The sequence below is a fragment of the Bufo gargarizans genome, chromosome 6, assembly GCF_014858855.1.
Source record: "Bufo gargarizans isolate SCDJY-AF-19 chromosome 6, ASM1485885v1, whole genome shotgun sequence".
NCBI classification, from domain to species: domain Eukaryota; kingdom Metazoa; phylum Chordata; class Amphibia; order Anura; family Bufonidae; genus Bufo; species Bufo gargarizans.
In genome coordinates, this window is record NC_058085.1 from 193421082 (window position 1) to 193446045 (window position 24964).

At 44.8% G+C, this 24964-nt stretch overlaps 1 protein-coding gene across 1 annotated transcript in view; it reads left to right on the forward strand.

The window, feature by feature from the left end:
- Window positions 1-24964, forward strand: part of LOC122940975 — a 48617-nt gene that overhangs the window by 4604 nt on the left and 19049 nt on the right. Inside the window, exons 2-6 of the mRNA XM_044297927.1 lie at window positions 403-441; window positions 1130-1194; window positions 4549-4660; window positions 4751-4866; window positions 7503-7617. Coding sequence (XP_044153862.1) covers window positions 403-441; window positions 1130-1194; window positions 4549-4660; window positions 4751-4866; window positions 7503-7617 — 447 coding nt within the window. The remainder of the gene's footprint in view (window positions 1-402; window positions 442-1129; window positions 1195-4548; window positions 4661-4750; window positions 4867-7502; window positions 7618-24964) is intronic.

The window sequence follows — 24964 nt, forward strand, 5'->3', positions numbered from 1 at the left end:
GCATTAAGTACATAAGTAATATTGCTAGTTGTATTAACAGTACTGGCACTAGCTATATCCATTACTCTTTCCTATTGTATAGATAGAACTGATGAGCCCATTTAGTGTCTACCTTATTCTGATCCTCAGTGGCCATCTCCCTATTGCTTTTATTTAGGAGATCTACTTGCTCTGACCTTGTTTTTGAGCATTTATATGATGTGATAGCACTCTGACTCTGCAAATCATATAGCCTCTTTATTCTGGACCAGAAGTGTGTCACTCTATTCATTCCTATGAGACTAGCTAGTATTTACCTTGTAAACATTACAACTGGAGCAAAAATAAATAAAAAAAATCTGTAAGTGCTTTGTTAAGCTCTGCAAAATTTTGCAAAAATTTGTATATATTTTTTCATTTTAGAAAATGATCTTTTGGAGGTATCCAACACACAAGGTACAGGTAAGTTTAAAAAGAGTTGATCAATAACTGATTAGTTACTTTTACAGAATTTTCAATGCGCCACAGTGTCGATTTTATCTCTTATCAGCCCATTTATTTTAAGACAATTTTGGAGAATTTTTGAATTCGTTCCACATGTGAAAATTACATTATTGTGTGTAGAATGTATGCAGTATGTTCATAAATTTGTAATTGCTGTGAAATGTATTACACATTAAACATTTTTTACACCTACCATAACGTTTTTGTGAAGTAAATGACATGGCTAAGTGAAGGTACAATAAACCGAAATTAAAGTAAGCCATTTTTAAGCAAAATGTTGGTGTATGTACTTTTTCATCATCTATGAGGTGTAGTAAGGTAGAGAAAGATGTCTATACAATTGTCTGTACAACTGTGTGAATATGGCAGCCCTGTTATATAACTAGAATGGAAACTTTCATGTAATATAATAATATACATATAAGTATTACACTCTGGTTTACACAGGGCAATTTAATGCAGTTTTGTTTATGTTACTTTTCCCTTAGCTAATCTTCAAAGGCGTATTAATATATGAACTTGTTTCCCTCTTTTTATTGCATCCATTCCATATTTTAGTTAAGAAAAAAAACTGCTCTGTGTGAATCTGGCTTGTAGCTGGTTATAGTTATTTCCACAAAGTTCTATTATTTACCTTTTCTTTCAGAACTGGCCAAGAATAGGGATAACCCCAAAGATATGTCTTACAAATCTCTGCAAAAGAAATTAAAGGTATTAAGAAAAAATTCCAGTTGAGTTATTTAGAATGATTACCTTTATGGACAATGCACATGACTGTATTACGGCTCTATGCAACATCCAAGTTGAGTAGAAGTCTAATATGTCATCCAGTTTCTGGAGTCCTACAGTACCTCCCATTGCACCCAATCTGATACAGAGGTATACAGATTTTTGTTCTGTCAGATTATGTATCTGATACTGTACAATGTAGGTATGCTCCCCTGACACACTGCTCTAACTCTGTATTATAGATGATCAATGTCCCTGTGTGCCTCCATGTGCAACAGCCTAAGGGCTCATGCACATGACCATATGTATTTTGCAGTACACAAAAAACAAATCTGCAAAAAATACGGATGACGTCCATGTGCATAACGTATTTTGTGGAACAGAATAGCTGACCCCTAATAGACCTGTACTATTCTTGTCCATAATGCAGACAATTTTAGGACATGTTCTATGTTCTAACTTCAGTTTTTTTCGCGGACCTATTAAAATGAATGGTTCCGCATACGGTCCGCAAAAAAATGGAACAGACACGAAAAGAAAGTATGTTTGTGTGCCCTAAGAAAAATAAAGGTTAATCAAGTGACCTCTCCCCCTCCGCAATGACGATATATGGGGTATTGTGCCTGATTAGTCTTACAAAATACCTCTCATTTAGGTGCATTTAATATATATATATCTTTTATACATATACTAGCAGAAGGACCCGGCTTCGCACTGGTATATTTCATCTATTTCATTTAATGTTTCTGTGTGTTGTTAAAAGATATCAACAGTATCCCAATAACAGTGACCTCTACAGCATCCCGCCCCACTGTCTGCTAAGCTGTGTATCTAATCCTATCCTGTGTGATACTGTCTGCTAAGCTGTGTATCTAATCCTATCCTGTGTGATACTGTCTGCTAAGCTGTGTATCTAATCCTATCCTGTGTGATACTGACTGCTGAGCTGTTTATCTAATCATACCCTGTGTGATACTGTCTGCTGAGCTCTGTATCTAATCTTATGTTGTGTGATACTGTCTGCTGAGCTCTGTATCTAATCCTATCCTATCCTATGTAATACTGTCTGCTGAGCTGTGTATCTAGTCCTATCCTGTGTGATATTGTCTGCTGAGCTTTGTATCTAATCCTATCCTGTGTGATACTGTTTGCTGAGCCGTGTATCTAATCCTATCCTGTGTGATACTGCCTGCTGAGCTGTTTATCTAATCATACCCTGTGTGATACTGTCTGCTGAGCTCTGTATCTAATCTTATGTTGTGTGATACTGTCTGCTGAGCTGTGTATCTAATCCTATCCTATGTAATACTGTCTGCTGAGCTGTGTATCTAGTCCTATCCTGTGTGATATTGTCTGCTGAGCTTTGTATCTAATCCTATCCTGTGTGATACTGTTTGCTGAGCCGTGTATCTAATCCTATCCTGTGTGATACTGTCTGCTGAGCTGTTTATCTAATCATACCCTGTGTGATACTGTCTGCTGAGGTGTGTATCTAATCCTATCCTGTGTGATACTGTCTGTTGAGCTGTGTATCTAATCCTATCCTGTGTGAAAACCTGGTAAATTCAAAGTGAACTTATATTGGCTGATACACTTCATATGACTGAATATTTAAGGACCTGCGAACTGCTAAAACCTGTGATCAGTTGTTATGGAAACCTGGGGTAGGACCTGCGAGCTTCTATTGGCAGATAAGGGACATGTGACCGTGTGTATTGCAGTTGGCATATGAAGAGAAACACTTGCAGGCTTGTATTGGCTAAAGCAAGTAATTTTTTGGGGAATATCTCAGAAACGGTACTTCCTAGAGAGCTGGCCCCAGTCTAAAACCTCCCCGGACACCTGATGTACATGTGTGCCAAATTTGGTGAAGATCAGTCCAGTCGTTTGGTCACGCATAAAGAACAGACAGACGTCCAGACAGATAGAAACTCATTTTTATATACTGTATATAAGAGAAAAAATTGTTTGTCTGTCTGTCTTTTCTTTATTTACAACCAAACTACTGGACCGATCTTCACCAAATTTGGCACACAGGTACATCAGGTGTCTGGAAAGGTTTCTAGGACGCACTGTTCCTGAGATATTCCCCCAAAACTACCTGCATTAGGCTACTTTCACACTAGCGTTCTGCTGTCCGCTCGTGAGCTCCGTTTGAAGGAGCTCACGAGCGGAGCAGAACGCTTCCGTCCAGCCCTGATGCAGTCTGAATGGATGCGGATCCGCTCAGACTGCCTCAGTCTGGCGGCGTTCAGCCTCCGCTCCGCTCGCCTCCGCACGGCCAGGCGGACAGCTGAACGCTGCTTGCAGCGTTCAGCTGTCCGCCTGGCCGTGCGGAGGCGTGCGGATCCGTCCAGACTTACAATGTAAGTCAATGGGAACGGATCCGCTTGAAGATGACACCATATGGCTCAATCCGGATCCGTCCCCCATTGACTTTACATTGAAAGTCTGAACGGATCCGCTCAGGCTACCGTCTGCATTAATATGAACGGATCCGATCAAACGCAAGTGTGAAAGTAGCCTAAGCCAATACAAGCCCCCAACTGACATGTACACAGTCACATGTCCCTTATCAGCCAAAAGAAGCTCGCAGGTCCTACTCCAGGTTTCCATAACAACTGATCACAGGTTTTAGCAGTTCGCAGGTCCTTAAATATTCAGTCATATGATGTGTCAGGATTAGATACATAGCTCAGCAGGCAGTATCACACAGGATAGGATATTAGATAAAAAGCTCAGCAGACAGTATGATACAGGGTAAGATTAGATACACAGCTCAGCATACAGTATCACACGGTATAGGATTAGATACACAGCTCAGCAGACAGTATCACACAGGATAGGATTAGATACACAGCTCAGCAAGGATTAGATACACAGCTCAGCAGACAGTATCACACAGGATATGATTAGATACAGAGCTCAGCAGACAGTATCACACAGGATAGTATTCGATACACAGCTCAGCGGATGGTATCACACAGGATAAGATTAGATACACAGCTCAGCAGACAGTGGGGAGGGGTGCTGTAGAGGTCTCTATTATAGGGTATACTGACGATATTTTTTAACGACACACAGAAACATTAAATGAAATAGATGAAATATACCCGTGCTAAGCCGGGTCCTTCTGCTAGGATATATATATATATATGTATATATAATATTATATTATTTTATTTTTTTTAATTTTCATGTTTCTGATATCGGATTACTGAATCCCATCTCTGCTGGGAAAGTCTTAATTAATAGAGATTTATGAGGTCCCACAGAAGTTTACTTCAGAAATTCACTTTAAAACGTATTGCATATTGCTATGGTTTTCAATTCTAGCACTTCATTGATCTCGATAAAGATCTCACCAACCTGACCCTGTCACAGATTGACTCACTTATCTGGTGGACGCAGCAGGCACTTAACAGCCTTAAAGGATATCAGTCGAAAGGTATACATTAGTGCTTTACTTTGTGTAGGAGTGCCATACTTCTATTTATGATGTTGCTGTCTAAAATACTTTTCTTTTTTTTGTCTAAAGTTTATGACAAAACTGTGAGGACAACTAACTGCACTATGCCGCTAGTGCCAACAAACGGGGGTTTGGTGTGTGCTTACTTAGATAACGCTTACTTCTGCAAACCAATGTGTGATCAGGTATTCATTCTCACATTTTATACAATGTTACAGACATTTAGTATAAACTGATAAGGCTACATTCCAAATCTGTTTAGTGGGAACATTCAACATATAGGCCAAGAAGTATTAGATATCTATCTATCTATCAGAAATATTGGCAGAAATATTCTACTACATAAGCATACTGCTGCATTTGACTATTCGACTGACACATACGAGTTAGGCCTCATGCACACGACAGTTTTTTTTCACGGTCCGCAAAAACGGGGTCCGTGGGTCCGTGATCCGTGACCGTTTTTTCGTCCGTGGGTCTTCCTTGATTTTTGGAGGATCCACGGACATGAAAAAAAAGTCGTTTTGGTGTCCGCCTGGCCGTGCGGAGCCAAACGGATCTGTCCTGAATTACAATGCAAGTCAATGGGGACGGATCCGTTTGACGTTGACACAATATGGTGCCATTTCAAATGGATCCGTCCCCATTGACTTTCAATGTAAAGTCTGGAGTTCTTTTATACCATCGGATTGGAGTTTTCTCCAATCCGATGGTATATTTTAACTTGAAGAGTCCCCATCACCATGGGAACGCCTCTATGTTAGAATATACTGTCAGATATGAGCTACATCGTGAAACTCAGATCCGACAGTATATTCTAACACAGAGGCGTTCCCATGGTGATGGGGACGCTTCTAGTTAGAATACACTACAAACCTGGTACAAGACTGCCCACTGCTGCCTGGCAGCACCCGATCTCTTACAGGGGGATATGATACCACAATTAACCCCTTCAGGTGCGGCACCTGAAGGGGTTAATTGTACTATCATATCCCCGTGTAAGAGATCAGGGCTGCCAGGCAGCAGGGGGCAGACCCCCCCCTCCCCAGTTTGAATATCGTTGGTGGCACAGTGTGCGCCCCCCTTCATCCCTCTAGTGTAATAAATCGTTGGTGGCACAGTGTGCGCCCCCCATCGGGCCCCCCCTTCCTCCCTCTATTGTTATAAATCGTTGGTGGCACAGTGTGCATCCCCCATCGGCCCCCCTGCCTCTATAGCAGTAACAACATTGGTGGCCAGTGTGCGGCCTCCCATCTCCCCCCCCCCCACCGATCATTGGTGGCAGCGGAGTTCCAATCGGAGTCCCAGTTTAATCGCTGGGGTTCCGATCGGTAACCATGGCAACCAGGACGCTACTGCAGTCCTGGTTGCCATGGTTACTTAGCAATAGTACAATAGTAGAAGATTCATAGTTACCTGCTTGCTGCTGCGATGTCTGTGTCCGGCCGGGAGCTCCACCTACTGGTAAGTGACAGGTCTGTGCGGCGCATTGCTAAAGAACTGTCACTTACCAGTAGGAGGAGCTCCCGGCCGGTCACAGACATCGCAGCAGCAAGCAGGTGAGTATGAATCTTCTACTATTGTACTATTGCTAAGTAACCATGGCAACCAGGACTGCAGTAGCTTCCTGGTTGCCATGGTTACCGATCGGAGCCCCAGCGATTAAACTGGGACTCCGATCGGAACTACGCTGCCACCAATGATCGGGGGGGGAGGCCGCACACTGCCACCAATGTTGTTACTGCTATAGAGGGAGGGGGGCCCGATGGGTGGCGCACACTGTGCCACCAACGATTTATTACACTAGAGGGAGGAAGGGGGGCCCAATGGGGGGCGCACACTGTGCCACCAACGATATTCAAACTGGGGGGGGGGTCTGCCCCCTGCTGCCTGGCAGCCCTGATCTCTTACAGGGGGATATGATAGTACAATTAACCCCTTCAGGTGCCGCACCTGAAGGGGTTAATTGTGCTAATAACGGCCCCCTGTAAGAGATCGGGTGCTGCCAGGCAGCAGGGGGCAGTCTTGTACAAAGTTTGTAGTGTATTCTAACTAAAAGTGTCCCCATCACCATGGGAACGCCTCTGTGTTAGAATATACTGTCGGATATGAGTTTTCACGAAGTGAAAACTTAGATCTGAAAAAGCTTTTATGCAGACGGATCTTCGGATCCTTCTGTATGAAAGCAACCTACGGCCACGGATCACGGACACGGATGCCAATCTTGTGTGCATCCGTGTTCTTTCACGGACCCATTGACTTGAATGGGTCCGTGAACCGTTGTCCGTCAAAAAAATAGGACAGGTCATATTTTTTTGACGGACAGGATACACGGATCACGGCCTCGGCTGCAAAATGGTGCATTTTCCGATTTTTCCACGGACCCATTGAAAGTCAATGGGTCAGCGAAGAAAAACGGAAAACAGCACAACGGCCACGGATGCACACAACGGTCGTGTGCATGAGGCCATAAACTAGATTTTTCAAAAGATACAGGGGAAGATTTATCAAAATTTGTGTAAAGGAAAACTGGCTTAAATGTCTATGGCAACTAATCAGATTCCACCTTTAATTTTTCAGAGCTCCTTTGAGCTTTTCAGAACTCCCGTGGAATCTGATTGATTGACTGATTGCTATGGGCAACTAAGCCAGTTTTCTTTTTATACCAGTCTTGATAAATCTCTCAGTTTCAAGGAAAACATACTCAAATACATAGGTGCTATAGCAAGAATGTCTGACTAAACTGTATTTGTGTATGATTATGTTTTATATAGTAATATATCACGAATACTAACTAAAACAACGCCTTGTCCTTTTGTAGGGCTATGATTTTTCATTTTTAAGGAGAAGTAGGTTGTATGAAATATGTGGACGACAAACTGGGTTTTCATGGACATCTCAGTATGTTGGTGGAAATAGACTTGCTGAATGTACAGGTAAATGTGGATATGCACTGTTTTAATACTGAGAACATTTATAATGATTCTGTGATAGGTTTAACATGATAAGTTTAACATGTACTTCTGCTGTATGTGAGGCTTTTAGCAGAGCAATTGCAACCAGGAGCTCTGCATAGCACATGGCTGCTCCTGCCTGCACCAGCTTCACCATAGCATGGCATAGCACATCGGATGTACTATATCAGGCTTTAACAGAGCGGTGCTGGTACAGGCAAAAGCAGTGATGTCTGCCCACAGTGGAATCTATACACCCGTACACTGCTGACACGACAGCGGTGTAAAAGTGTACGGATTCCGAAGCACTGTAGGCACCTCAACCTCCGTTACCTATTCCGTAAGAAACTACAAGAAAATTTAGACTAGCACATAATCGCAGATGCATATCTATAAATCTAACATGCAGGAAGAAAACAAAAAAGGTATGACAGCACAATATTTCACATACAAACAATAAGACTGAGAAGTAAGGATCATTCTAACTTAAAGAGGACCTTTCACTGGATTTTATTAATTTAGATGAGTACCTGTACTAGCATGGTAACCCATGCTGATGCTGCCTGCTTTGTTAAAATAGTGCTCATACGCCACGCTGTGCCCCCCCCAGAATTTTCCCCGTTCAGGAGCAATGGGGAGGAGATGCAGTCTTTCTCTGTGGGTGTCTCCTTCTTCCCTGGCTGTAGTGCTGTCCAATCGCAGCGCGTCACAGCCAGATAGAAAAAACCTCCGATGCGATTGGACAGCGCTACAGCCAGGGGAGAAGGAGACACCCACAGAGAAAGACTGCATCTCCTCCCTGTTGCTCCGATGCTCAGTATTTGCATACTGAGTGGGGAAAATACTGGGGAGCACAGCACGCTGTATGTAGGAGCGCTATTTTAACAAAACAGGCAGGGTGGCAGCATCAGCGGGGGGGTACCACGCAAGTACAATTAATAAAATGTGGTGAAAGGTCCTCTTTAAAATAGTATTATACCCACTATAAAAGAAAAAATAGAAGCTCTTTGAGCACATTTTTGATCAAACGTGTGTTGGGCCTATCTACCAGTCGTTAAGCTGGCTTCTGCAGATGGGTCCCTAAAAATAACATAACTGTGTATGTTAGATATATTTATTTTATGACATTTTAAAGAGTTTTTAATTAGCTATATTCAAAGTTTAGGTATACTTCAAGGATGGCACCGGCTCAGGAGCTGAGTTGGTGCTATAGCCGGCGGGAGATGGCAGGGTCACACAGCTAACACCCGTGGGTAATGTCTGATACTGGAAATAACTATGTTCATAAGTTGGCCTCACAGATGCAATGATTGCTACTGACAGCTAGTCAGATAGAGGGTGTGGCCTCTCAAGAAAAAAAAATTGGTCTTCAAATTGGTTGTTATGACAAGGCTTAAAAAGTTGTCCGAGTTCAATAAAAACTCAAGTTGCAGCTGTAGGGAAGCATGAGGAGCATTTGATGAGGGACGCTTAGCTCCAACCACCCAAAGTCCTCCCCACCAGCCAATCTGAAATGCTGAGAGGGCCAAGCTGGAGGCTAATGTGACGGTCACCAGAGCGTTTGGAGCAGGAGCAGATTCGCTGTTAGCTGCTCCCTCTGTAGTGTCTGTCCAGCCTAATTGGAGTGGTGGCTTGGAGTTGATGGAGCAGTGGAGGTCTCCACATCTCCTGTGAGAGAGGGAGACATGGAGCCCGCTGTGAGGTCAACTTATGAAGTGGAGAAAAGAGGAGCCTGGAGCATACAGTGTGAATGTGTGCTTACCCCTGGATGATGAGCTGATAAGCTGAATATGCCAAGCAAACTGAACATGCTGGAGTGGAGCAGCGTGGATTCACCCATGGAAAGCTGAGGAGTAAAGCTGCCAGAAAAGAGCAGGCTGCACTGGTGGAACCGTCTCTGTGTCTCATCTGTGAGAGAGGGAGGCATGGAGCTGGGTTTTCGCTCTGTGAAAAGGAGAGGAAAGGGGTACAGGTGGCGGGTATAAGAACCTACCTTTGGATACAAGAGAACAAGTGGGGAGCAGAGGAGCAAAGCTACCAGATAGGTGACATTATTGTATGTTACCTTATAGTCTGCTAATAGCCACATAACCTGCTATGCTATGCTATGATCTGTTACGTCTTGCTATAAGTCCACATATGTGGACCATGGTCCGTGAAAACCCGTCCTGCTGAGTGCACGAGCGCACGGCGTCATTGGTAGATAGATCCTACGAGTGCATTACTGTGCGGCGGCGGCGGCGCAAAGCCCACAGCATCATAGCAACCAATGTTGTGCACTCAGCAGGACGGGTTTTCACGGACCGTGGTCCACGTATGTGTGAATGAGGCCTGACTGCTTATAATAATTATACACAGATGAAAGGGACTAACTTCTAATGACATCAGAAAAACACACAGCCTATAATTAAAGGGGTATTCTGAAATTAAACTATTATATTTCATCCTTCCCCCCCTTGGCAGGTGCTGCAAGTTTATAATTGACATTTAGTAACAGTTTTGTGCAGGGCTTGAAATCCCCTGCCTGGTCACATGGTACAGTCTCTCCTAGAACACCTCCCCTTCATTGTGCACTTGTTCTGGGCTCCTGATTCCCACCCATAATGAACGTGTCAGTCAGCAGTGAGACACATTCATACCCTGCCTCCCTTCATCTCTGCTCCTAGTGCCATTCAGCAGTGTTTCAGCCCTGCCCCCTCCGGCAAGGCAGAGGACCCTGCAGTGAGTCTGTGGCTGTCTGACTGCACAGATATGGCTGGCTTACCTCACGAGAGTTGAGAGCTTTTATCTCTGACAGTGCCTGCTTGTGGTGCAGGCACACAGATAAAGGAGGAAAGGGGAGGTCATTATCCAATTAGAGCCTCACAGTTTGAAAAAGACTGCATCAGAGAGCAGTGGGTCCTTGCAGGTTAGTGCTGTATATGTAGGAGGGAGATGTGATGCACATGGGACTGTATGATGGGGCTGTGGGGAGACGTGATGTACATTGGACTTTATGATGGGGCTGGTAGGAGTTGTGATGTACATGGGACTGTATGATGGGGCTGGGTCAGGTGTGATGTACATGGGACTGTATGATGGAGGCTGGGATGAAGATGTGATGTACATGGGACTGTATGATGGGGCCAGGGCCGGTGCAAGGATTTTTGCCAACACAAGCGAAGCTACATTTTGGCGCCCCCCCCCCCCCATCCATGATCACATCATTACCCCCCCCCCCCCCCCGCCCGGACGGCCCTGGCCCCATCCATGATCACATCATTACCCCCTAATGTGTCACATTTTACCCCCCCCCCATGGCACATTATTCCCCCACGGCCCCCGGCCGACCCTTCCTGGCGGCCTGGCCCCATTCCCATGTCACATACAGTGACATACTCAGAGTACAGACATTTACCTTTTCCCCCCGGCCCTCCCTCCAGGCTCCATCATGTCACCCTCACACAAACTAGCGCCAGAGCAGAGGCGCTCAGGCTTAGCAGGGCATGATGTGTTTACATTTTTTTTATTACAAAACAACAATTAATATTGGGGGGGGCGGTTGGGGTGTGTGACACCCCCCTTCCCCCCCAATATTAATGATTGTTGTTTTGTTATAAAAAATTTTAAACACGTCATTGATGTCGTGCTAAGCCTGAGCGCCTCTGCTCTGGCGCTAGTTTGTGTGTGCGCTAGCTAGCCTAGCGCTTTGCGCTCATCTCATCATTTTGAATTAATTTTAAATCAAATGATCATATTAATTATTATAAAATAACATTCAAAATTCAATTGGGACCTACCCTAACAAGTCCTGACCCCTGTTTAGTCCTGAAAGCCTGCCGAGTGCCAGTGTGCGTCTTCTGTCTGAAGGTCTGACTGACTCTGCTGAAGCCTGAATATATATGACTGACTGAAGAATCATCATCTGATCTTAGGGTACTTTCACACTTGCGTTGTTTGATTCCGGCAGGCAGTTCCGTTGCCTGAACTGACTGCCTGATCAGGCAAACTGTATGCAAACAGATGTAATTTTTTCTGACTGATCAGGCATTTTTCAGACTGATCAGGATCCTGATCAGTCAGAAAAATGCCTGATCAGTCAGAAAAATGCATTGCAATACCGGATCTGTTTTTCCGGTGTCATCAGGCAAAACGGATCTGTTTTTTGTTTTTTTTTCATTTTTAAAGGTCTGCGCATGCGCAGATCGGAAGGACGGATCCGGCATTCCGGTATTTTGAATGCCGGATCCGGCACTAATACATTCCTATGGAAAAAAATGCATTCAGGCAAGTCTTCAGTTTTTTTCGCCGGAGATAAAACCGTAGCATGCTGCGGTTTTCTCTTTTGCCTGATTAGTCAAAACGACTGAACTGAAGACATCCTGATGCAAACTGAACGGATTACTCTCCATTCAGAATGCATGGGGATATGCCTGATCAGTTATTTTCCGGTATAGAGCCCCTGTGACGGAACTCAGTGCCGGAAAAGAAAAACGCAAGTGTGAAAGTACCCTAATCTGATGATAATTCTGATTCAATTTCTTGGCGGGCGCAGGCCACGGCTGCCGTCTGACTCTGCTGAATATATTATGTCTGAGTGACTGAATTAGGCTACTTTCACACTAGCGTTCGGCTAGCGTTCGATCGGATCCGTTCTGAACGGATCCGATCATAATAATGCAGACGGAGGCTCCGTTCAGTACGGATCCGTCTGCATTATTTTAGCAAAAAAAAGCTAAGTGTGAAAATAGCCTGGGACGGATCCGTCCAGACTTTCAATGTAAAGTCAATGGGGGACGGATCCGCTTGAAGATTGAGCCACATTGTGGCATCTTCAAACGGATCCGTCCCCATTGACTTACATTGAAAGTCTGGACGGATCCGCACGGATCCGCACGCCTCCGAACGGCCAGGCGGACACCCGAACGCTGCAAGCAGCGTTCAGCTGTCCGCCTGTCCGTGCGGAGGCGAGCGGAGCGGAGGCTGAACGCCACCAGACTGATGCAGTCTGAGCGGATCCGCTCCATTCAGACTGCATCAGGGCTGGACGGCTGCGTTCGGGTCCGCTCGTGAGCTCCTTCAAACGGAGCTCACGAACGGAAACCCGAACGCTAGTGTGAAAGTAGCCTTAGATCAGAATTCATTCAGTCACTCAGACATAATATATTCAGCAGAGTCAGACCTCAGACGGCAGCCGCGGCCCGCGCCCGCCAAGAAATTGAATCAGAATTATCAGATTAATCTGATTAGATGATCTAATCAGATTATGAAATACAACACTTTCATTGTAGCTACTATTATCTGACCTAGAAGAATTTTGCTCATTTCAATATACTGTATGGTACAGAGCAGCCTTTCAGTATAATGCAGTACATATCTATGCGCCTTGTGTATTAACAGCACATACATAGTTCCTTTCACTTGGCTAATGCTGTACTCACTGTTGATCTCTAAGCCTGTAACATCTTTCAATTTCCGCAGCTGCCTGCGTCTACTCACGCCCCCCTGTGCACTGCAGGTCAGGTGACTTGAGTTGTCAGTCACTAGTAGTGGCAGCCAGAGCGGCGTGCTGCTGAGCCAATGAATGAATATCTATCATTCATCTGTGCTCATCTATCTCTGCCTGCCAGTGCCTAGCTGCTGCTATGTTGCCCTGACTAGCACTACGAGTCCGGCCGGGCGGCCCAGCCAGCACACAGCCGCACTCGCACACTGTCCACACAGGGGGAGGGGGGCGGGGCAAGTGATATCTGTTGCTCTAAAGTGAGTCCCTGTCCCTGACTACTGTCTCTAGACTAGACGAGCGCCGCGGCCGCCGGCCGGCACCCGCAGGGTGGACGCAGCAGGTTCAAGTAACAAGTCAGTCATAAAAAAAAAAAAAAAAAAAAAAAACATTCATCAATTCTTCCGCCCTGCGCAGGGCGCGCCCTAAGGCGACCGCTTGGTCTGCCTTATGGTAGCGCCGGCCCTGGATGGGGCTAGGGGCAAATGTGATGTAAATGGGACTGTATTATGGAGGCTGGGATGAAGATTCGATGTACATGGGACTGTATGAAGGGGCTGGGGGGAGATGTGATGTACATGAGACTGTATGATGGGGCTGGGGGCAGGTGTGATAGAGGTGCAAAAAATTTTGCTAACGAGAGTATAAATGAGGAAGTTTATAGTCCTGTAAATAAATACAAACTGAGAATGCTCCCTGGAGTACTAGACTGAGTTGGTGTAGTAGGTGGGAGTAACAAGAAAAAGAGGAGTAGGGGGCGTGGAACAGCACTGCTAGGAGGGGCACTGGGTGGATGCTTCATCACAACTGACACTCCCACAGCTAGGATGAGATGGAGCAGGAAGTGGAGGCTGCATGGGAGAAAAGTTCTACTTGATCAAAACATGTTTACAGGTACTCATCTAGTCTGTCATATTATAAGCCACTGTAGTGATATTTTTTTTATTTTTATAGACCCGGATAACCCTGTTAATAAGCTAATACACTAACTCTGAATACTTAACCTATATATAAAACTAAAGGCTAAAGATGAACAGAAACGGCAAGAAAGGGGGGGGATTTGAAAAAAAAAAAAAAAAGGTCACTGTGATTTAATATTGATTTAATACTGAATTAACTAGCTGAGATACCTCCAAAGAACAAAAGAGGAATAAGGGGCTAATGCTAGGAGGTCTGGGGCTGGCCTGGAGTCTAATTAAATAAAAAAAAATGAAATAACTAAATATGTCAGCAGCTACTCCACCTCAAACCCCTAAACTTTGGCAAAATGTTGTGAATGAGGAAAGGAGACCCCCATTCTGAAACAGCTATAAGGGTGGAGGAGGAAGGAAGAACTGGCAGAGGTGGGATTGAGGGTACGGATTTAGATGCAAAAATGATTAAACAAATATGACATACGGTAAAGCGTCTTTCACACGAGTGAGTTTTCCGTGCGGGTGCAATGCGTGATGTGAATGCTTAGCACCCGCAGTGAATCCTGACCCATTCATTTCCATGGGTCGGTTTACATGAGCGTTTTTTTCACGCATCCTTTCTGCGTTGCTTGAAGAACGCAGCATGTTCTATATTCTGCGTAGCCCTGGCAACATAGAAGTGAATGGGGCTTCAGTGAAAGAACGCATTCGATCCGGACGCAAGTGCCGATGCAATGCGCTTTTCACTGATGGTTGCTAAAAGATGTTGTTTGTAAACCTTCAGTTCTTTATCAGAGAAACACATCAAAACACATTGCACCAGCATGGAGAAAACTAAACGCAATCGCAGACAAAACTGGCTGAACTTGCTTGCAAAATGGTGCGAGTTTCCCTGAAGGCACCCTGAACGCATCCGGACCTAATCCGTCACGCTCGTGTGAAAAAGGCCTAACCAGGTTGAAGGGTACAATGGGAAATGTAGCCATACAAATTGGAACTGTACAATCTGACCTGAGCTTTATAAGAGATGACCTGGTGAGCATATCAGAGGTTGAGGACATTGTTTTGCCTCCAGCAGAGAGATTCATTTCAGTTCACGTCTATTTTATTTCGAATTCATTCTGCTGCAATTTATGTACCAGTAACAGTTTACCTCTATCACGCGGAGTGGGAGGAGGGGCTGGAGGCCGGCAACTGCTGTTGAACTCGCAGCAGTGGCTGACGTGTATTATATATGTAGTACAGAATAATATACAGCATACAGTACAGGAGGACATACCGGTATATAATATATAATACAAACACTCAGGCAGTGACTGACGCGGAGCCTCAGCGCTGAGTTCGTAAGTGAATGGGGGCGGGCCTCATGCGCAGTACGGCTCTGGCTGTGTCTCTGTCCCCGGGTCCCTTCTGTGTGTGTCCCAGTCCCCTGTTCACTCCCTCCTTCCCTCCAGGTACAGGCTCCATCCCCCACCCCCCCTCTCTCTGCAGCCCGCAACGGCATAGCTGGTCACCGAGTGCAGGGGATCGCAGGGGAAATTTAACTGTACTCCCTCTACCCATCCAAACATACACTATACCTCCCTTCCCGTGCATCCTCAAACTACCCCCACATCGGGCACAAGATGAGCATTACTACTCTCCGTACCCACCCATACTTACCATGTAAGTCCTTTTTGTGCCCCAAACTACCCCCACACTGAAGGAAAGATACACCCAACTATCCTGCACAAAATACCCCCTCATCTCAAACTATCCCCACACTGAGCGCAGTTCAGGCAATACTACCCTGCATGCTAGTATTATATACACAGTACCCCTACACCCACGATTGTGCCTCAAAGAGACATTACTACCCTGCATACCATTATTATCCACAGATCCCCCATAAACATGTGATCCACAGATCCCCCATAACAATGCATCATCCACAGATGCCCCCATAACAGTGGGTCATCCACAGATCCCCTCCATAACAGTGTCATCCACAGATCCCCCATAACAGTGTCATCCACATATACCCCATAACAATGCACCATCCAAAGATGCCCCCAAAACAGTGCGTCTTCCACAGATCCCCTCCATAACAGTGTCATCCACAGGTCCCCTCCATAATAGTGTCATCCATAGACCACCATTAGTTCAAAACCTACCAAAAGTACACCCTATTTTTTTTTTCTTATTTTCCTCCTCAAAAACTAGGTGCATCTTAAAAAGCAAAAAATACGGTAGATAAATGGGAAACAGTGCAAAAAATGTGAGGGACCACCAGCTTGAAAAAAGTCTGGGCTTCTATGTTTCTTCAGGCAGGATGTTAGCAAGTATAATTGAAAAAAAAAACAAAAAAACTCAATGATACTATCAAATGCTATATAGGTCTAAGATAGAATATAACAAGGAAGAGCTCCAGAGATATTTGATTAAGATGACATTTAAGAAGCTAAGGGGGGGGTTGAAAAAAAACTCCAGATGGAGACATTGCGTTAGAAGAACTGGAAAATGCATTAAGATCCGTAAAGGATAGGAAAGCTCCTGGGAATGATATGCCTATATCACTAAATATTGATGAACAAATATAGCGATATAGTAATGTGTGCAACGTGTATCTAACAATACGAAGGGTAGCATTTAAAATCTTGTGAAAAACGTGAAATACTAGGCTGAAATCTGTGTCGATGCATCTAAAGCCAGTTCAATTTTTTTCTTTTGGGGGGGGGGGGGGGTTGTTAAAATATCAAAATACATGTGCAACGTGTATCTTACAATACAGACGGTAGCGTTTTAAATCTCTGAGTGAAAACATATGAAATACTAGTACAAAATCTGTGTCAGGGCATCTCCAGACTGTTCAAGTGTTGGTGTGGGGGGAAGGGGGGTTAATCTCAGTAACTTGAGACATAGTAGGTTAGTAGTTTTTTACACTTGAGAAATCTTTTTTATGAATTTGCATATTTGAACTCACAGAAGACATTAGGCCCAAATCTGTTAGTGGCACAGATACTACTCATCCCTAGTTGTGGGTCGTGAAAATCATGTAGGCAGCATAACGATGCAACTATCTTTATTCTTTCATCCACAGTTATGCAGCAAATGCAGGTATATTGTCCAGAAAAGCTGCACCCCTTGACACTTGGGCGGACACCCTCCAAGACCCAGTCCATGATATCCCAGGCTGGGACCTGTAGTTCCATTGCCCCGTACCAGGCTCTACCCACTGTCTTCCAACTTAGGTTAGCCCACGGGTAGTTAGTATTAACCGCCAATATATTTCGCAGTCACAGCAGATTTTCATCCAGACCATGGACACCACTACCGAAGCGCATGGATCCAACCAGCAACAACAACCTCATCCCCTAGTCAGTGTCCTATGTACCCCAATGCAGACCCCAGGTTTGAGCTTCTCCTCCTGGGAACACTTCCCCCAATGCTAACTGTGCATTGATGGTTGTATTTCCCTGAGGCCGGAACAATCACTTAATTGAGGCCCCCAAGACACTAACAAAGCTAATGGAATGATTGCTTTACTCTAATTACAAATATCATGTGTGGCCTTATTAAGGTCCAGCCAGCACATCTCACCTCATGGCTCTGAGGTCTGTATGAGCATGGCATGTGTAAGTATGGACTGTGGTTCCCATGGTGCCCCTCCTCAAAATACCAGAAAAAGAATATACCTGATAAACCACAACAATAAAACTCAACATAACCGGTGCTTAGTGCTGGAAAAAGTTTGCATTGGATTCCAGTCTAAGTTTATTGGCCCAGTGATCTTTAGTCCACAGCCAGATCTTCACAAACCACATAATGCTGCATCACCTAATCCCATTGACAAACAAAGGTGGCACCTAGCTACTGCAAGAAGAGTTTCTTCTTTCTACCAGTATCCCTTGCAGCAGTCAGGCTGCATCCACTGGCAGTACAGTATTTTTCAAATTTCAACATAACTTTCTGCTTCTCCAGCTCAGACTCCTCCTCTTCCTCCTTTGCTCCGTTGTCAGTCATTGATAATTAAATTTGTGGCCACTAAACAACTTTACACACCCAGCAATCCGCTGGTGCTCCAGCTTAATTTCCACCTGGCCAAGTTGCTGGGGGTTCAGTGTCTGCCGTACAGTTTAGTAGAGTCTGCTGTCTTTACGGAGCTTATAGTGTGTGCACAGCCTCACTGGAAGATAACTAGGTGCCATTATTTTTCCCAAAAAGCCATCCATGCCTTGTATTCTCACATGGTGGAGAATGGGACAATACACATACTTTCACGGCTCACTGGGTCAATGCTTTTTATGGCTGCAGAGAGGCCACCAACAAGGCAAGGTCCTTTTGACCGCTCCCCCCCAAGATTGGACCAGCCTGGTTCCCACACCATGCACTTATCTGCCCTCCATGGACAAGCTTTAGACCCAAACAGCAGCAGGGCACAGTGTTGCTCCCACTCCCTCTCCTTCCTATCACGTGTGTTGAGTCAAGCATTGCCAGGCTGCGTCTGAGCTAATCACCCTGGAGTGGGTGGTCTGCGACAATGGACACTACATTGTGGTCGCCCTGAATCTGGTGGAAATAACACATACTCCCTGCATGGCTCACATGATCAAGCTAGTCGTGGAAAGCTTTTTTAAAAAGTAAACTGGCTTGAGCAAGGTGCGAGCAATGTCCAAGAGACTATAGTCACATTCAAGTCATTGTTACATGCAGCGACAGACCGGTCTGCAGCTACATAATTTAATCCACAATGTTCCAACTCGCTGGAATTCAACATTGCACATGCTAGAGCATCTCTACTAGCAATGGAAAGCTGTGAACAATTTTGTCATGCAGCAGACCCCCTCAGCAGCAGAGAGCATGTGTTGCTTCAAGGTCAGGCAGTGGCAGCTGATCCAAAATGCTTGTTGGGTGCTGAAGACCTTCGAAGAGGCCACAATGTTTGTCAGCAGAAACAACTGTATCATGAATGATCTCACCCCCTTCATATTTATCTTATAATAGAGGCTGAAGCTCATGCAACAGGGGACGACGGTAGAAGAAGAAAAGCTAACGCATCTTGCTGCCTGCCCTTCAGCTGTTTGGGACCCACAAGGAGAAGTGGCCATTGAGGAGAATGAGAATGAGAAGCTGCCACTGGAAGAGGAGGAGGAGTCTGAGGTTGAGGAGCAAGAGGATGATGATGATGATGGCACTGGCCACAACACCCATCATTCTATTGTTGGGGTGGAGCCAAAAAGAACTGGCTCCTTGGGCACGCTGGCCAGAATGGCTTGCTGTACGCTTGCTTGTTTATGCAGTGACAGGCGTATCATTGACATCAAGCAGTCTGATGATTACTGGATAGCCATGCTTTTAGACTCACTATCAAGTCAAAATGGTCAGAAACACTGTGTATGCAGCTTGCTGCAGCTTTTGGCAAGCAGACATCTGCTGCCAGCATGTCTGAAAGGAAGGCTCCACTCTGCCCTCCACAGACTCACCCACCTTATACCACCACAAGCAGCACCCATTTCAGTCTCCTCAACATGATGGAGCACTCTTTCCACGTGCCATGCCAGGCTGAGGGAAATCAACACCCAGGTTCAGCCTTATGTAGACTCTGGGCTCTCTCCAGGGCATACCGTGTTCTCTGACCTCATGGACTTCTGGGCAGGCAGACTGGAACAGTGGCCAGAATTGGCACAGTATGCTCTCTCTTGTCCAGCCCCCAGTGTCGTCTCAAAAAAGGTTTTTAGTGCCGCAGTGGGAGTGGTGGCACCCAAACCCACATCTATAGGATTTTTACACTCCTCTGGCTGAGATTGATGAATAGGTCTGCTCTTCCTGATTTTGCCCCATCTTGTCACTGTTACTGCCTGCTGTCCTAATTACCATTATGTTGGTAATGGCTGCTGCTGTCTCTGTCATGCCACTGCCGCCATCATGGCACATGCCAATGCTGCTTTCATACTATCATATTCTGTAAAGCTGCGGCAGCTGCCTTCATCATGCCACTACCGCCGTCATGCCATTGCTGCCTGCCTTTCATCATGTTCCATAAGGCTGCTGTGGCTGCCTCCATCATGCCACTGCCACTATTATGCCACTGTTGCTGCCTACCAACATGTTCCATATGGCGGCTGCTGCTTCAACTGCCTTTATCATACCACTGACACCTTTGTGCCGCTGCTGCTGCTTTCCTACCATCATGTTTCATATGGCTGCTGCTACCTCCATCATACTGCTGCCTGCAAGCATATGGCTGCTGCTGCTGACACCACCATTGCTGCTACTCCTTGCTGCTAATCCCCTACTTCCACCAGTATTAACGCTAAACATCTTCCACTGCTACCACCCATAGACAGCCGATCTACTGCCTTGTATGTTCCATGCTATGCTGCTTTTCCTGCCACCACCAGCCATGTGCTTCTAATACCGTGCCCTTTTCACATTCACACTGTGCTGCTGCTAATTAAAAGGGAGAACTTTTGTAGGCTCATTCACTATGAGACACTTTTTATTCTGACAATTTACACTTGTGCATGTTATATGGGCAGGCATTCTGACCCCGTCAAGGCATGATGTTTGTTACCCCAACAATCAAACTTTCCCGTTACACTGTGTGTGTTTTAAACACCATCTGCCTCCGATACAGTACCATTTTTAGAAACTTTGGAATATGAAAAAGCATAGCACATGCCACAGTGCAGTGTGTTTTTAACACCATCAAACATGTGTTTACCCATAGCTATGTATGTCAATGTCACTCAGACATGATTTACTATTGCTGTCATTGCATTTATGAGTGGGTTGGGAGGTGGAGAAGCCAAAATTCACAAAAGAGGTAACATGTTTTCAAAAAAATACCTAGGTCCTAGGAGACTAAGTGGTGTTATATGCCAATTTCCAGGGAAACTGGCGCCAATCAGTCTCTGCCTGAATCAATTCGGGTATGAACCAAACTTTTTCAAAAATCTGCTAATCCAAACAATAGTAATACATGCTAGTGAGGCTAAGGGTGGGTTCGCACTAGTGATATGACATGAAACATCCGAAGTCGATTCGCAGAAAGCTTCGTTCTAATACTGTACGGAGCAGGAGCTCCGAACAGTATTAGAATGTATTGGCTCAAATGAGCCGAAGTTATTGCTTTGCGCAATAACTTCATAAACTTGGGTTCCATTGCAAGTGGTACCTTGGAACCAAATCCAAGTTCGGGAAATGTTTTTTTACAGTACAATTTAATTTATGAAGTTAGTCCCGCGAGACCTCGCAAAGCAATAACTTCGGCTCATCGGAGCCAATACATTCTAATTAGAACAACATTTTCTGCGAATCGACTTCGGATGTTTCATCTATAGTCGATTTGCTCATCCTTAATTATAGGTTCAGTTTATAACGGAATATAACGAAATGCCCAGATGGAATGCAAAATGGAAGCCTTTAAGAGATATTCCTTTTTGCTCCGTCCTAATACATGTCTATGCAGGCACGTAACGGTTGCGCTTCCAGGTTTCTTAATAGCATCCTCTGCGGCCCATGAGCTGTCGGCTGTGCAGTGGCTGCGCACAGCGTGAGGACGCTCTGTGACCTCACACTGTGCGCAGCGGTTCACAGCACAGCCGGTGGCAGGATGAAGAGGAATGCGCTGGAAGAGAGGAGCAGCGGCATCCGGAGCAAGAAAGGTAAGTGTTTTATTTTTATTAAGCATGAGGCAAAGGGGGCTGCTGGGGGCTGATCTGAGGCAGTAGGGGGTGCTGAGGGCTGATCTGAGGCAATGGGGGCTGATGAGTGGCTGAAATGAGGCAAAGATGCTGATGAAGGGCTGATGAAAAGCTGCTGGGGGCTAATGAGAAGCATATGGGGACTGATGAGAGGCATGGGGCTCTTATCGGAGGTCTGATTGTTTATTATTAGTGATGGACGAACATCGGCTGGGACGATACACGATCAAATGTTCGCGAACCATGCCTTCGCGGTGGGCCCCATTCACTTTAATGGCAGGCAAAACTGAAAAATCTTCAGGTCATATTTGCAGGTAAAACTGAAAAATCTTCAGGTCATATTTGCAGCAAACACTTACTAGAAGAACACAAATAGTCCCACAACATGGACAGTGATATACCAGAGGGGGGTAATTGGCAAAAATTCCCACCAAAAATATGTTTTTTAACCCCTTAAGGACGCAGGGCGTACCGGTACGCCCTATTTCCCGAATCCTTAAGGACTCAGGGCGTACTGGTACGTCCTAACTTGAAATGCAGATTCCGGCGCTGCGGGGGTTAATGGGAACGGGATGCCGGCTGAAATCATTCAGCCGGCATACTGTGACAACGCCAGGGGGGTCATGTGACCCCCCCCCCCTTTCGGCGATCGCCGCAAACCGCAGGTCAATTCAGACCTGCGGTTTGCTGTGCTTTTTGCAGTTTCTGATCCCCGCGGTCCCTGACCGCGGGGATCAGAAACTTTAGTGTCCCTCAAACATAGATTTTACACCCAGAGTTTTGGGCGGTGCGGGAGGCGGGCGGTGCGGCAGGCGGGATCGTGATCCCCCGCCCGCCTCCCCTTGAAAATTCGTTGGTGGCACATTGCTGACACCCTGGTATAAACGGCTGACATCGGTGATGCGATGTCAGCCGTTTAACCCTTTCCATACAGCGGTCCGTACGGACCGCTGTATGGAAAAAGTTAACAGTAAGAGGGAGCTCCCTCCCTCTCCCATCGGGGGGCTGCAGTGCCTTTGCATCCCCCCGATGGAGAGGGAGACAGCCCCCAGAGAGCCCCCCTCTTTACCAGTACTGAGCAGACGGGGAAGGTTCCCATGGCAACAGGACGCCGTCTCAGGCGTCCTGCTGTCCATGGTGCTGAACAGATCTGTGCTGAAGGCAGAGATCTGTTCAGACAAAGTGTAAGTAAAATACAGTACAGTACAATATATATTGTACTGTACTGTATTATACAGACATCGGACCCACTGGATCTTCAAGAACCAAGTGGGTCTGGGTCAAAAAAAGTTAAAAAAAAGTTAAAAAAAAGTAAAAATAAAAAAACACATTTATCACTGATTTAAAAATGAAAAAAATAAAATTCCCTACACATGTTTGGTATCGCCGCGTCCGTAACAACCTGATCTATAAAACAGTCATGTTACTTTCCCCGCACGGTGAACGCCATAAAAAAAAAAAATATATTAGGAAATTGAAATTTTGCCCACCTTACTTCCCAAAAAAGGTAATAAAAGTGATCAAAAAAGTCGCATGTACGCCAAAATAGTACCAATCAAACCATCATCTCATCCCGCAAAAATCATACCCTACCCAAGATAATCGCCCAAAAACTGAAAAAACTATGGCTCTCAGACTATGGAAACACTAAAACATGATTTTCTTTGTTTCAAAAATGAAATCATTGTGTAAAACTTAAATAAATAAAGAAAAAGTATACATATTAGGTATTGCCGCGTCTGTATCGACCGGCTCTATAAAAATATCACATGACCTAACCCCTCAGGCGACCACCGTAAAAAAATTAAAATAAAAACGGTGTAAAAAAATTTTTTTTGTCATCTTACGTCACAATAAAGTGTAATAGCAAGCAATGAAAAGGTCATGTGCACCCCAAAATAGTGCCAATCAAACCGTCATCTCATCCCACAAAAAATGAGACCCTACTTAAGATAATCGCCCAAAAACTGAAAAAACTATGGCTCTTAGACTATGGAGACACTAAAACATTTTTTTGTTTTAAAAATGAAATCATTGTGTAAAACTTACATAAATAAAAAAAATTGTATACATATTAGGTATCGCCGCGTCTGTGACAACCTGCTCTATAAAATTACCGCATGATCTAACCTGTCAGATAAATGTTGTAAATAACAAAAAGAAAAAACGTGCCAAAAAATCTATTTCTTGTTACCTAGCCAAAAATGTGCCAAAAAAGCTTGTTACCTTGCCGCACAAAAAATGTAATATAGAGCAACCAAAAATCATATGTACCCTAAACTAGTACCAACAAAACTGCTACCCTATCCCATAGTTTCTAAAATGGGGTCACTTTTTGGGAGTTTCTACTCTAGGGGTGCATCAGGGCGGCTTCAAATGGGACATGGTGTCAAAAAAACCAGTCCAGCAAAATCTGCCTTACAAAAACCGTATGGCATTCCTTTCCTTCTGCGCCCTGCCGTGTGCCCGTACAGCGGTTTAAGACCACATAAGGGGTGTTTCTGTAAACTACAGAATCAGGGCCATAAATAATGAGTTTTGTTTGGCTGTTAACCCTTGCTTTGTAATTGGAAAGAAAATATTAAAATCGAAAATCTGACAAAAAAGTGAAATTTTGAAATTGTATCTCTATTTTCCATTAAATCTTGTGCAACACCTAAAGGGTTAACAAAGTTTGTAAAATCAGTTTTGAATACCTTGAGGGGTGTAGTTTCTTAGATGGGGTCACTTTTATGGAGTTTCTACTCTAGGGGTGCATCAGGGGGGCTTCAAATGAGACATATTGTGAAAAACAAACAGTCCAGCAAAATCTGGCTTCCAAAAACCATACGGCGCACCTTTCACTCTACGCCCTGCTGTGTGGCCGTACAGCAGTTTACGGACACATATGGGGTTTTTCTGTAAACTACAGAATCAGGGCAATAAATAATGAGTTTTGTTTGCCTGTTAACCCTTGCTTTGTAACTGGAAAAAAAATATTAAAATGGAAAATCTGCCAAAAAAGTGAAATTTTTAAATTGTATCTCTATTTTCCATTAAATCTTGTGCAACACCTAAAGTGTTAACAAAGTTTGCAAAATCAGTTTTGAATACCTTGAGGGGTGTAGTTTCTTACATGGGGTCACTTTTATGGAGTTTCTACTCTAGGGGTGCATCAGGGGGGCTTCAAATGGGACATGGTGTCAAAAAAACAGTCCAGCAAAATCTGGCTTCCAAAAACCATACGGCGCACCTTTCCCTCTACGCCC